Source organism: Nicotiana sylvestris, chromosome 7 (assembly GCF_000393655.2).
Source record: "Nicotiana sylvestris chromosome 7, ASM39365v2, whole genome shotgun sequence".
NCBI lineage: Eukaryota > Viridiplantae > Streptophyta > Magnoliopsida > Solanales > Solanaceae > Nicotiana > Nicotiana sylvestris.
The window spans coordinates 14,772,071-14,786,380 of NC_091063.1; the positions used below are offsets into that span (position 1 = coordinate 14,772,071).

The following is a 14,310-nucleotide window of genomic DNA, read 5'->3' on the forward strand; positions in this document are numbered from 1 at the left end:
TGTGGAATTTTGCCAAGGTGGAGATTTGTTGAAATTGGCAAAATGTTTGTCCCACATCGGTGGGAAAACAAAAGTTGGGGGGATTTTCCCCCTATAAAAGAAGGCTTAATGTTTAGGATTTAAACACACCTCTCATTTGCCTTCTCATCTGTTTAAGGCATTTGTATCTTCTCTCTTTAGTATTATTTCACTTGTATTTTTGGAGTGGAATAAAATATTGGTTGTGTCCGAGGAGTAGGCAAAATTAGCCGAACCTCGTAAATTCTGGTGTTCCTTTTATTGTTGCTTTATTGTCTTATTTATTATTTGGTGGTTGTCATAATTTTTCGTATAGTAGTTGTGACTTATTCACACTATATACATTTGGCTTACGCAACAATTGGTATCAGAGCCAAGGTACTGTCTTAGTATGCTCTGTGGTTGCAGCATAGTCTGATCTTCCACATCAGAAAAGATTTATATTGGTAACTGTGTCAAAGTTCTGTCTTAGTATGCTCTGTGGTTGCAGCTTAGTCTGATCTTCCACACCAGAAAAGAAATAATCTTGATTTGTGTCGTCAGCTATTAAATAATATTTGTGTCAAATATGGGAGACAATAAACAAGAAGAATCTACATCAAGTGTCAACAATACGTCATCATTGGCATCTTCGCTTATGACAAGAATTGTGTCAAATGCGAAATTTGCGGTAGAAATTTTTGACGGGTCCGGACATTTTGGGATGTGGCAAGGCGAGGTTCTAGATGTCCTTTTTCAACAAGGGCTAGATCTGGCCATTGAAGAAAAGAAACCAGATGTTATTGGAGAAGAAGATTGGAGAATTATCAACCGTGTTGCTTGCGGTACCATTCGATCCTACCTTGCTAGAGAGCAGAAATATCCATACACAAAGGAAACTTCTGCAAGTAAATTATGGAAAGCACTGGAGGATAAATTTTTGAAGAAAAACAGTCAAAATAAATTGTACATGAAGAAGAGACTGTTTCACTTCACCTATGTTCCTGGTACCACGATGAATGAACATATCACCAGTTTCAATAAGTTGGTCACAGATTTGCAAAATATGGATACAACTTATGATGATGGTGACTTGGCCTTGATGTTGTTGGCGTCACTTCCTGATGAGTACGAGCACCTTGAAACTACTCTACTCCATGGAAATGACGAAGTTTCTCTCAGAGAAGTTTGTTCGGCTTTGTACAGCTATGAACAAAGAAAGCGAGAAAAACAGAAGGGCGGAGAAGGAGAAGCACTATTTGTGAGGGGTCGTCCTCAAAATCAAACGAGGACAAAGAAGGGAAGATCCAAGTCAAGATCCAGACCCAGCAAAGATGAATGTGCCTTTTGTCGAGAAAAAGGGCACTGGAAGAAAGACTGTCCGAAGTTGAAGAATAAGGCCAAACATAACAATGGAAAGGCCATTATGGATTCAAATGTAGCTGATTGTGATGATTCAGACTTCTCATTAGTTACAACAGAGTCATCAACATCATCAGACATATGGTTGATGGACTCGGCTTGTAGCTATCATATGTGTCCCAACAGGGACTGGTTCGTGGAATTTCAAGAAGGAGAATATGGAGTCATCCACACAGCGGATAACAGCCCTCTTACCTCATATGGCATTGGTTCAATACGATTAAGGAACCATGATGGAATGATCAGAACATTAACAGATGTTCGATATGTACCGGATTTGAAGAAGAATCTCATCTCTGTGGGAGCCCTAGAATCAAAAGGGTTCAAAATCATTGCAGAAAATGGAGTGATGAGAGTATGCTCCGGTGCACTAGTGGTAATGAAGGCTAATCGGAAGAATAATAATATGTACCGCTATCGTGGCAGTACAGTTATTGGGATAGCGACAGTGACATCTAGTGACGACAAAGAGGCAGAAGCAACCAAGCTATGGCACATGCGCTTGGGACATGCTGGAGGAAAATCCTTGAAAACTCTATCAGATCAAGGATTGTTAAAAGGAGTCAAGGCTTGCAACTTGGAGTTTTGTGAGCATTGTGTTAAAGGGAAACAGACAAGGGTTAAATTTGGTACAACGATCCATAATACTAAAGGCATTTTGGATTATGTACACTCTGATGTTTGGGGTCCTTCCAAAACACCTTCATTGGGTGGGAAGCACTATTTTGTAACCTTTGTTGATGATTTTTCCCGAAGAGTATGGGTGTATACAATGAAGAGCAAAGATGAAGTGTTGGGAATTTTTCTCAAATGGAAGACGATGGTGGAGAATCAGACAGGCAGGAGAATCAAGTGTATTCGCACAGACAATGGAGGTGAATACAAAAATGATCATTTCAATAAGGTCTGTGAAAATGATGGCATCGTCCGACACTTCACTGTTAGACATACACCACAACAGAATGGAGTGGCAGAACGTATGAACCGGACCTTGCTGGAGAAGGTACGGTGTATGTTGTCCAATGCTGGCTTGGGCAAAGAATTTTGGGCTGAGGCAATTACATATGCATGCCACCTCATTAATCGTCTACCATCTGCTGCTATTGATGGCAAAACACCATTTGAAAAATGGTACGGAAAACCTGCTGTAGATTATAACTCTTTGCACGTGTTTGGCTCAACTGCATATTATCATGTGACGGAGTCAAAATTGGATCCAAGGGCAAAGAAGGCTATTTTTATGGGAATTACTTCTGGAGTCAAAGGATATCGCTTATGGTGTCCTATGACAAAGAAAGTAATATTCAGCAGAGATGTTACCTTTGATGAATTTGCTATGGTAAATAAGGTAACAGAAGATACCAAACAAAATGAAGGTGCTTCTAAGCAGGTGGAGTTTGAGGGAAAATTTATTTTTCCTACACAAGAAGCAGAGGAGGAAACAAATGAAGATTACCCTCTGGAAGGAGAGCCAGTAGAGGAGATTCCAACTCAGGAATCTCAACAACAACTTGAATCAATAGCAACCAGCAGGCCAAAAAGAACAATAACGAAACCTGTTCGTCTCATAGAGACGGTTGCTTGTGCAACCTCAATTGTAGCTGATGATGTTCCTACTACTTATAAAGACGCTGTCCAAAGTTCAGAAGAAGATAAGTGGAGGATTGCCATGAATGATGAAATACAGTCCCTTCATCAGAATCATACATGGAGATTGGCCAATCTCCCGAAGGGAAAGAAAGCAATTGGGTGCAAATGGGTATTTGCAAAGAAGGAAGGATTTCCTAACCAAGTAGATGTTCGCTACAAAGCAAGATTGGTGGCCAAAGGATATGCTCAAAAGGAGGGAATTGATTACAATGAAGTGTTTTCTCCAGTTGTAAAACATTCCTCCATTAGAATTATGTTGGCTTTGGTAGCACAATTGGATTTGGAACTAGTTCAGATGGATGTAAAAACTGCGTTTTTACATGGAAACTTGGAGGAGGAAATCTACATGACTCAGCCAGAAGGATTCAAAGTTGCTGGAAAAGAAAATATGGTATGCAAACTTGAAAAATCGTTGTACGGATTGAAACAATCTTCTAGACAATGGTACAAGCGATTTGACGAGTTTATGTTGCGGCAAGGATACAAGAGAAGCAAATACGATCATTGTGTGTATTTGCGCAAGCTTAAAGATGGTTCCTTTGTATATCTTCTCCTATATGTTGATGATATGTTGATAGCTTCCAAGAATTCGGAAGAAATTGATAAGTTGAAGATTCAACTGAAGAAGGAGTTCGAGATGAAGGATTTGGGTGAGGCAAAGAAAATTCTTGGCATGGAGATAATTAGAGATAGACGTTCAAAGAAACTCTGTTTATCTCAAAAGGAATATTTGAAGAGAGTACTTCAACGTTTTGGCATAGATGACAAGACTAAGCCAGTTAGTACTCCACTTGCTTCCCATTTTAAGCTAAGTACTACTATGTCGCCAATGGATGAAGCTGAACGAGAGTATATGTCAAAGGTACCATACGCAAATGTTGTTGGTAGCTTGATGTATGCAATGGTTTGCACAAGGCCTGACATTTCACAAGTTGTTGGAGTTATTAGCAGATATATGCACAATCCAGGGAAGGAGCATTGGCAAGCTGTGAAGTGGATTCTACGGTATATTCATAATACTGTAGATGTCGGGTTAGTTTTTGAGCAGGAAGACAATCAGTCTGTAGTTGGATATTGTGACTCAGATTTTGCGGGTGATCTGGACAAACGAAGATCAACTACTGGTTATGTGTTTACTTTTGCAAAGGCACCAGTTAGTTGGAAGTCTACTTTGCAGTCAACAGTTGCTTTGTCTACAACAGAGGCAGAGTACATGGCTATTACAGAGGCTGTGAAAGAGGCAATTTGGCTTCAAGGATTGCTAAAGGAGCTTGGTGTTGAACAAAAAGGTATCACAATTTTTTGTGATAGTCAAAGTGTTATTCAATTAGCGAAGAACCAAGTTTATCATGCAAGGACGAAGCACATTGATGTTCGGTATCATTTCGTACGAGAAATCATAGAAGAAGGTGGAGTCACGGTGAAGAAAATTCATACTACGGAGAATCTTGTTGATATGCTGACAAAGGTGGTGACTGCGGTCAAGTTTCAACATTGTTTGGATTTGATCAACATTGTTGAAAACTGAAGATTGAAGATGAAGACACAATCAAAATTTGTTATTGAGGGAAAATTGAAGATGTTGAATTTTGCCAAGGTGGAGATTTGTTAAGTTTGGCAGAAATGTTTGTCCCACATCGGTGGGAAAAGAAGAGTTGGGGGGATTTTTTCCCCTATAAAAAAAGGCTTAATGTTTAGGATTTAAACATACCTCTCATTTGTCTTCTCATCTGTTTAAGGCATTTGTATCTTCTCTCTTTAGTATTATTTCACTTGTATTATTGGAGTGGAATAAAATATTGGTTGTGTCCGATGAGTAGGCAAAATTAACCGAACCTCGTAAATTCTGGTGTTCCTTTTATTGTTGCTTTATTGTCTTATTTATTATTTGGTGGCTGTCATAATTTTTGGTAGTAATTGTGACTTATTCACACTATATACATTTGGCTTACGCAACACTTACTACACCATACAAATCCAAAAACACCAAACAAGTTCTATCAAATTTGTATATATAAGCTACTAATTACTGAGCTCGAAAGTAAGAAGTCATGTACAAATCTTTCAAACAATTAAGAACCAACTCACCTTTTTCATGTAAACTCAGAATAACAAAATGAAATAAATCAACAAAATAAAATACATCAGTAGCAGATTAAAATTGTAGCTTAAATCCAACAAAGTAACCTTCATCCATTCTAAATCCCCAATTTGTAACTCTTGGTCGAAATACAAAAAACCTTCAAACATAAACAAACATGGAGAATAGTTAGATAGTAGAAGGAAATTCCAATTTCTTTCAAGGTATTTTTGAATTTCACAAAATTAACATAAAATTACAATTTAATTTCGAGCAAAAAATCAGCAAGAACCCAAAAATAAAACAATCACAGTTACATATAATGAAAAAAGTATGTCAATTGAGCAACCACTGAACTGCAAAAACCCAAGCAAAAACCCAATTTTCTGTTACAACGAAGAAGCAGAAACCCAAGGAATTCTGAGCGAAGATCAGCGGTGACCGTGAACCATGTGATTATATCAATTTAGCAACCAACGAAGTACAAAAATCCAAGTTAAATTCCAATTTTTTCTTACAGCGAAGAAGAAGGTTATGGAATTCTGAGCAAAGAGAGACAAAAGCAAAGCAAATTTAATTCTGGCCTTTGAAATTACCTATTTCATTCTTCTTTGAAAGATACAAATCAAAAGGCAGACAAAGAAAAACAAAGAAGATGAACAGATAGAGATAGAAAGTGACCTATCTGTCATACTGAAATACTGTAGACCTCTAAGCACAGGATAAGGACCAGCATAGACAAACAATAGCAGCGAGAGGAAGCAAAGATTTCATGGAGGTGTTCAGAGAGATGGGAACTTTGAGATAGTATTATGACTGATAATATGAAGTGGTCAGATGTTACATGGAAGTCCACGCGTTGGGCCAGCAACATAGAAACCCAAGCGCCCATCATAATCTAGGCGACTACTTTGTTGTTGTCACTGTTAGAGCGCCTACAGGTGTTTTAAGGGAAATTAAAGACTAAAGCTGAAATGACCAGAATACCCTTTTATAGGCAAGCACACATGACGACCTCGACATGCTTCTCTCGCTCTTCTATATCTATTTATATATAATATGAGAAGCAAAAAAATATTATGATGACAAATGGCATAATATTAAATTGACACATGTTAACTTTTTGGATAATTCTCCAACTTTGTTGGAGTTTCAAATTTATTTTAAAAAAATGTAGGGACATTTTTTTCAGAATTCAAAAAAAAAATTAAAAAAAATAACTGATATTTTTAAATTTTATTTGCTGACAGTTTTAAATTTTGTTTATGAGTTCTTTTCTTTGAATTTGAACCAAAAACGTAAAAGAAGACTTAGAAACCACCAACTATTCTCACTTTCTCCATTCCCCTTTCTCACGATCAGTTTTAAAACTAACTGATATTCTCCTCTTGCATATATTAGATTAAAAAAATTACAGTTCCCTTTTTACTCTCACCAGAAAATTTGTCGGGGAAAAATTGCACCCAAAATCATTCTCTGTAATTTTTCATTGTTCAATTACTATGTCATAGTGCCGAAATCAGAGATGGCCGTGTCTGAATCATTCTGCATCTCAGGTACAGTACTCTCTTTTGTTTTTATTATTATTTTTCTTAATGTACATATTTTTAACTCAAAGTAGGAATTGGACAGTGAGACTGAACTTTGAATCATGTTGTGACATATTTATGCAAGGACAATTTACTTTCATTTACAAATTAAAGTAAAATATACTAATAAGTCATAACAGTTCATGGGACAATTCAATCTATAGAAAAGCTAAAAGTTCTCTTTCTTTTTCTGATGTCAAACTTAATTATGTAGCCAACTTTGACGCAGAACAACATAATAAGTCTAAGGTTATGGAAGTCTTCGACACTTTTAATCAGCATAGCATTGCAAGTGTAATTGGCGCTATAAAGCAAGGGTGCTTAATTATTTTGACAACATATTCTACGGAGGCAATTAATATTTCTAGATTTATAACATATAATAAAAGAATTTCTTTGGTTAACCTTTGAACTAATTCAACATCATTTAGAATAATAATACAATAATATTCGTATTATAGATAAACACTAAATGCAAAAAAATATTGTAGAACAAAAACTAATGTATAAAGAGAAAAATAGATATAACGTGATTCTACCTGCATTTTAAATGTATTTGATAAAATTAAGTAAGCAAATAATACTCGAAAATATTATTTATAATTTAAATGTAGAAATAATTACGAGAAAGTCATACAAGATAAATTTCAAGAGTAATACAAAATTATATTTATTAAATTATATTAAACGAGTAATTTACTAAAAATTCAGATGAAAATTTAATAATATGACGTAATGGATAATACAATTAGATAAGTAAGAAACAAAAAATAATTTAATTTTTTGAAAAAATATAAAAATATAAGACTTATAACTAGAATTATGATGAGAAAAGTCGTACGTATACACATAACTAAAATTATAATAAATAAATAGTCATAAAGAAAGAATAAAAAAAATCAAGTGATAGCGTAAAAATGTATATATTCAAATTAAAACTGCAAATGTTTTTAAGTTACTCTATTTGAGTTTAAATTAAAATAATTAAATATCTATATATTTTTAAGAAAACTATTATTAAAAAAATAAAAATATAAATAAATAAATAAATTATATAGTATTAAGTACTTTCTAATTTAATTAAAAAAATAAGGAACAAATAATTTATTATATAGCACTAAGCACTTGCTAATTTAATAAAGAGTAAATAAGGAACAAACAATTAATTTGATTATTATATAATGTGTATTAAGTGTGTGTTATATAAATTTTAATATATTTCTGTACATTATGTTAAAAAATAAAATAACAATTAATATTATTATTTTAGATCATAATTTTATAAGATTAATATTTTGTCAATACGCGAATCGCGCGGGTTTCTAACACTAGTATTAGTAGTAAAAATTACACGGGGCGCCTTATTTGGTCGCCCCCATTTAACCTATACTCATTTTTAAAAACTTTTAATTTGTACCCACTTTTTAAACAACTTCAACTCGCTTTCTCCTCCTCCTTCTCCTCCTTCATTTTCTTTTTTCTTCTTCTACAACGATGACTTCAACATTGCTCTCTTTGATTAATGAAGCTAAAGCAAATATACTAAGGACTTCCATTTGGATTATTATAACATTAAAAACGAGTTTCCTCATTGTCTGGAAACACAACCTCGTCATCCATTGCTGGAAATTTACTTGATACCGTGAATGTTTCTGCTCGAGCCTTTAACAGTAAGTTTAAAATTCATTATTTCCCATTCACATGGAGTTTGTTCTTCTTTCTCTTTTCTCTTTTCTTTAGGATGTCATATATTCAGAAAAAAATATTATCTTCTGCAAAAAACTTAAAAAATTAAATAATTTTACTGGCTTGTTCAGATGTCCCAGATTCGACGTTGTCTGCCTTGGCATCATGGTTTTGCGGATTGATCAGTCGAAAAGCATCAATTACCACCTTCCTTTTAACACTCTGAATTGATACGATTATATAAAATTTGGGTGAGTTGTCAAAAACTAGAACATTTTGATAGTGGGATTCCCCAATTATAAAGAGAAAAACTTCAACTCACAACACAAAAACTTTAGCTCTAGAGCTGAAGTTTCCAAGTTACAACACAAAAACTTCAGCTCTAGAGCTGAACTTTAGGTCCGGCTACTAGAATGCTGAAGTTTTGCGTGATTGCCTTTGTTACTTCAGCCCCGTATGCTGAAGTTATGTGAAAAAGCAGGTACACTTGCAATTTTTTTTACAAAACGAACACAAGTTAAAATGTGATATAAAAAGCGGGTATAGATACAAATACTCCGTATTAGTAATTTGCAGAAAATGTCAAATAACCCGTTAAGGCGTTAGTGGACAAATCTCAAGGGCATAAACGACAAAACAAAGCCCCTGGTGATGTGCGTGAGTGCTGAGTGAAGTGTCACCGTTTGTCACACTATATAACCTCCTCCACGCGGGAATCTCACTTTCAAGGAGGCTAATTTCCGCCACGTGGCACACCTACCACCTTCTTCTGCCACGTTATGGCTCCACCCCTCGTAACGGCTCTGTTTTCTCTTTTCTCTTTTCTCTTTTGTCCTCTTTCACAATTTTTTTTCTTTTCCTTGCCTTTGCATCTAATACTCTTTCTCTAAAAATCATTCGTTGTATTAATTTTAGATTTTGGTTGAGTAAAGAGAAGGTTTTTAGTATAGCATTAATTAATTTTAATATCATGGAAGTACCAGTAGGGTTCTTGGCAAGGCTTTGGAGCTTTATATCATTTCTTCCTTTCTTCTTCTTGCTCTTCCTCCTTGGCCTTCTCAAAGGTGTACTATAGTATTTCTTTATCAACCCCTTTTCTTTATATATCTGTTTTCAACCCCTAAATTTCTGCATGATCACATAATAAATTGTCTCAGACACCCTTGGTTTGAACAATTGTAAGACATAGTTATACTAAATTTGTACGTCACAAAGTAGTAGTTAGTGGAGTGTACTAAATTTGTACATATCACAAAGTAGTAATATCTGCAGTATATTTTGCACAGAGGCGAATCAAAGATTTGAACTTGTGTGGTACTTATGCATATAAATTTTTTGAGACCATTGCCACTTTACTCAAAGTTACTGTCTTGTTTGTTTTGGTCATGTTAACACACTTTTAAAGTTGGAGTAATCTACTGGCTGGATAGAGCATTTAGTTAAGGAAAATGATATATAGAGAATGTTTGTAAGAGAACATTAAATTGTTGGCATTAAATGTTTTCTGGATATTGATAAGTTTGATATTTGTCTGGACAGGATTAATAATTGGTCCCATTGTCACAATTATAATAGCAGTTGGGAATTCAGCAGTTGTAATTGGACTATGGCCTGCACATTTTATCTGGACCTACTACTGTGTGACAAAGTATGTGTTTTCTTGCCATATGTCTTTTTCTAGTATTGTTTATTACAGTACAGAATGCAACATATTGAAAGGGAGCCTCGAGCAAAGGCCAAGTTGTCCCCGTGTGACTTATAGGTCACGGGTTAAGGCTGTAGACTCGCCCACCACTGATGCTCATCAGGTAGGCTGCCTGCATCACACTCCATTGGGGTGCGGGCCTTCTCCGGACCCTGTGTGAATGCGGGATGCTTGTGCGCTGTGCTTCCCTTTAGAATGCAACATATTGTGTATGTATCTGATATAGTATTCTGTTGTTTCTTTTGTGCTATTTGTTTCATACTATTTCAGAACAAAAAAGCTTGGATGGGTTTTGAAGATTGCATTACTGGTTTCATTGCCATTTCCTCTGATTCTTTGGCCCATAATAGCCATTATTGGGAGTCTTCTAGGTGGGATAGGGTACGGTTTTTTCGCCCCGTTGATAGCAACTTTTGAGGCTATTGGAGAAAATATCACATTGAAGATCTTCCATTGCTTTGTGGTGAGTCTCAGCATTCACTCAAACTCTGTTCTGTTTGTCTAATACTATTAACTAATGTTAAGTAGATGAAATTTAATATCGCATTGTCGGACAAGACATCGATCCTTGTAGTTAGGGTGCTACTGTCATTTCATTTTCGAGCTTCCGTTTGCTGGTTTCGGAGTTAGAGTGCTCATGTTAAAAGATTCAAACATTTCTAGCTCTTCAATAGAATAATATGTGCATGAAATCTACTTATTAAAAAGAACATATTTGTACATTGTGTGTGTGAGTGTAATTTATAAGCCAGAGAGTATGGTAGTTTTACTATGGGCATTCATGCTAGTTCCATCTGTTTGTCCTGATGTAATTGTGAATTTTACATGCCAATGACTATAGTTGATAAAATTGTTAGGATGGTTGTATTTCCACTGTGAATGTTTCTGCAAGCTCCTTTTGTTCGTTCAACTGTAGTCATGTATTTTACATGCCAAAGATTATAGTTGATAAAATTATCAGGATGGTTGTATTTCCACTCTTAAAGGGAGCTGCACAGTAGTACGGGATTTTACAGACTTTTGCTTCCACTCTTACTTTTCTTACATGGACGAGCTTTCTGAGGAAATGGATCCAGACGAGAAACCAATGGAAGTGAAGTGAGTGATATCCGAATTCTCTTTTCCATGGCATTCTCCGGAGACTGTGAATTACAGAGTACCATATTTTCATTTTCGTGCTGTGTCGTAGGTTGTCAAAGCTGCCGAGTTGCGTTTTGGTTTCTCTGCTTGCAATTCCAGTGGATGTGCCCTTTATTACAGCTCTTGCTCTTTGGAAGAGCCCGTTCATGCTGTTTAGGGGTTGGAAGAGGCTACTAGAGGACTTAATTGGAAGGGAAGGCCCATTTCTGGAGACGGTTTGTGTTCCTTTTGCTGGCCTTGCAATCATTTTGTGGCCTTTAGCTGTTGCTGGATCTGTGGTGGCATCCTTCTTTTCAAGTTTTGCTCTTGCGCTTTACAGCGGGGTCGTGGTCCATCAGGTCTGTTTCCTCTTCCCCTTCTGTTTCTTCCATTTTAACAGATTATTGTATCTGCCGGCTTCGCAAGTTTGAGAGGCACTAGTTTAGCACGTTGTTTGATTCTTACTGAAGTGACATGAGTTTTGCTAGGAAGACTCATTTCGCATGGGACTTGCATACATCTTAGCAGCCGTTTCCATATTTGACGAGTACACAAACGACCTACTTGACATGAGGGAAGGGTCATGCTTCACGAGGTATTGCCTGTATACTACTGCCGATCACTTTAGTTCATTACGTTATGGTCTGAAAGAAACCAACCCATTAATCCATGATATGAAATATTCCCTCTGGTTCAATTTATGTGGCAACATTACTATTTGGGGGGCTTATGAGGTTGTTCTTTGACCATATTTTTCTTAAATATTTTGAATTATTAATTATTACGTATGACTTATAATACTTTTTATGTAGTATCTAAATATCTAAATTTTATTTTAAAAAAAGTTGAAGAATCTGTCTAATATCACGGTCAAAATTAAGAACTTTGACCTCGTACTCCGAATCGTGCCGTATAAAGTGGAACAGAGGGGGTAACTTACTGATACCATCAATGATGTTGATTGTCTGATTCTTTCCGGCAGCCAGGCCTCAATATCGAAGAAATATGAGCTCATCTGGAGGCCTTGAGAGTAAGAACTCAATTGAGCAGAAGATTGAAAAAGAAGGATCACGCAGCTTGAAGCTTATTTCGCATGGATCAAAAACCCTGAAACAGACAATCCAACAATATACGCCGATGCAGGTATAAAAAGCCATATGTAAAAATCACCCGCGACTTAATTTTTTTCATTTTCTTGAACCTAAATGGTAAGTCTGTGGTAGGTATGGGGTTGGCTCTTTAAATCCTGTGAGGTTAACGGCAGAATACTCCTACGTGAAGGCTTGATAGATGTCAAAGATATTGAGGAATGTATCGTCAAGGGGGACTGTAAGAAGCTAGGCATCAAATTACCTGCTTGGTCGATTCTACAGTGTCTGCTTATATCTGCAAAATCCGACTCGCCAGGCCTGCTAATATGTACGTCTTTTTCCGGGCTTGCCTTTTATCTTCCTCCTCTTTCACTTATGCATTACTTTTAAGGAAGAAATTATGTCTTTTATGCTATATACAGCTGATGAGGTGGAATTGACAAAGTCTAACTGGCCAAAGGATAAAGTTTTCGAGTGGTTTCTTGGACCGCTCTTAGTCATGAAGGAGCAAATAAAGAAACTACAATTGCGAGAAGATGAAGAAATTAGCCTGAGGACGTTGGTAATGGGGTGCAAAAATGAAAGACCAGAGGAATGGGATAACACTGGATTTCCATCCACTGATACTGTGAGGAGAGCACAATTGCAAGCTGTAATTAGGAGGTAAGTCTATATTTATGAAATGCTTTACGAACTTGTTATATTTTGCAATCATAATATTATTATTTTTGCGCCATCTCTTCCTAGGTGCATTGCAGCCACAGTCCATAGTGTCTGTTTGCATATATAACATATACAAACTAACCTATTTAACTTCCTAATAATCTTTTCTTTTTTCGAAAGGGAGCCTTGGCGTAACTGGCCAGGAGGTCAGGTTCTCGAGCCGTGGAAACAGCCTCTTGCAGAGAAAGGCTGAGTACGATAGACCCTTGTGGTCCGGCCCTTCCCCAAGCCCCGCGCATAGCGGGAGCTTAGTGCACCGGACTGCCCTTTTTAATCTTTTCTTTTTCTGAAGTCAACCACATATCTTACAATCATTCACACTGTCCTCATGCGAGAATCACTCACTATTCTCTTAATTGAAATTTTCTTACTTCTAATATTATCTTGAAATTAGAGCGAGAAGTGAACTATTTCTATATGAATAAATAGGTTGCAGGGTATTGTTGGTTCATTATCCCGGGTACCAACATTCAGAAGACGCTTCAAGAATTTGGTGAAGGTGTTGTATTTGGAGGCAATCCAGATCGGTCTTGTGGCTGATAATGATGGTGGAAGCTCAAAAGCTGGAAATAGCAACAGGCGCCAAAGCGTAAAGGGGGACAGGAGAAATAAAGACGAGGGGAAAGAAAATGAGGAAAGCAGTCGAGATGGTGATAGTATTGTGTGACTATAAGTAGATCATCCTCATCGCAGGTGCATGTAATTTGTGTAGTTAAGCATGTAGTAATCAGCTTTAATTGTGTACATTTTGGGTATTGAGTAAGCTTCTTTTTTGTAGTAGCTTCTCTTTCTTTCTGGTGTAGAAAACACAGTAAAGCAGTTTCACTATATATTGTGGTTTAGCTTCTCCTATAGGATCCTAAAATTGTTTATAACTTGATATACACTCAGTATTACTGAACAAATTAGCTCAGAAACTGTATTTATTTCCTCAAGGGTAATTTGGACTTGATATAAACACACAAAAATAAAGAAGGAAAAAGATGTCGTAAATACGGCTATTCATGACCTCCCGAAACACTTAATAAATTGTAAAGGTATGTTGGGAGCCAGAAATCTTGTTGCGGCTGATCCTCCGGGGAAGAAGATAGTGCTATGATGGTACGCCGTGACTAGCTTGCCATTTAACCATGATTAATGTTTGACTCAAAAGATTTTAAACTCTTTTTAAGCAAATCAATCAAAGAAGATGAAGGGGTTAATCCTAGTTAAGGGTAATCAACTCTACATCCGAGATAAATAATACGA

The 14,310-nt window shown here is 36.3% G+C and overlaps 1 protein-coding gene across 1 annotated transcript; it reads left to right on the forward strand.

The window, feature by feature from the left end:
• Positions 1-9,303: 9,303 nt before the first annotated feature.
• On the forward strand, positions 9,304-13,997 carry LOC104218692 (uncharacterized membrane protein At3g27390). The gene is made up of 10 exons (XM_009769244.2): positions 9,304-9,488; positions 9,964-10,072; positions 10,400-10,592; positions 11,091-11,227; positions 11,319-11,607; positions 11,737-11,843; positions 12,235-12,391; positions 12,472-12,667; positions 12,762-13,002; positions 13,492-13,997. The coding sequence occupies exons 1-10, from the start codon at positions 9,395-9,397 to the stop codon at positions 13,727-13,729; spliced, it is 1,761 nt and encodes a 586-aa protein (XP_009767546.1). The 5' UTR covers positions 9,304-9,394; the 3' UTR covers positions 13,730-13,997.
• The last annotated feature ends 313 nt before the right edge of the window (positions 13,998-14,310 follow it).

Excerpts from the sequence above, each read along its gene's own strand:
- LOC104218692 (XM_009769244.2), top strand. The coding sequence starts at position 9,395 with ATGGAAGTACCAGTAGGGTTCTTGGCAAGGCTTTGGAGCTTTATATCA. Across the intron at positions 10,073-10,399 it reads ACCTACTACTGTGTGACAAA|AACAAAAAAGCTTGGATGGG; the intron begins GTATGTGTTTTC and ends ATACTATTTCAG. Across the intron at positions 10,593-11,090 it reads AGATCTTCCATTGCTTTGTG|GATGGTTGTATTTCCACTCT; the intron begins GTGAGTCTCAGC and ends TAAAATTATCAG.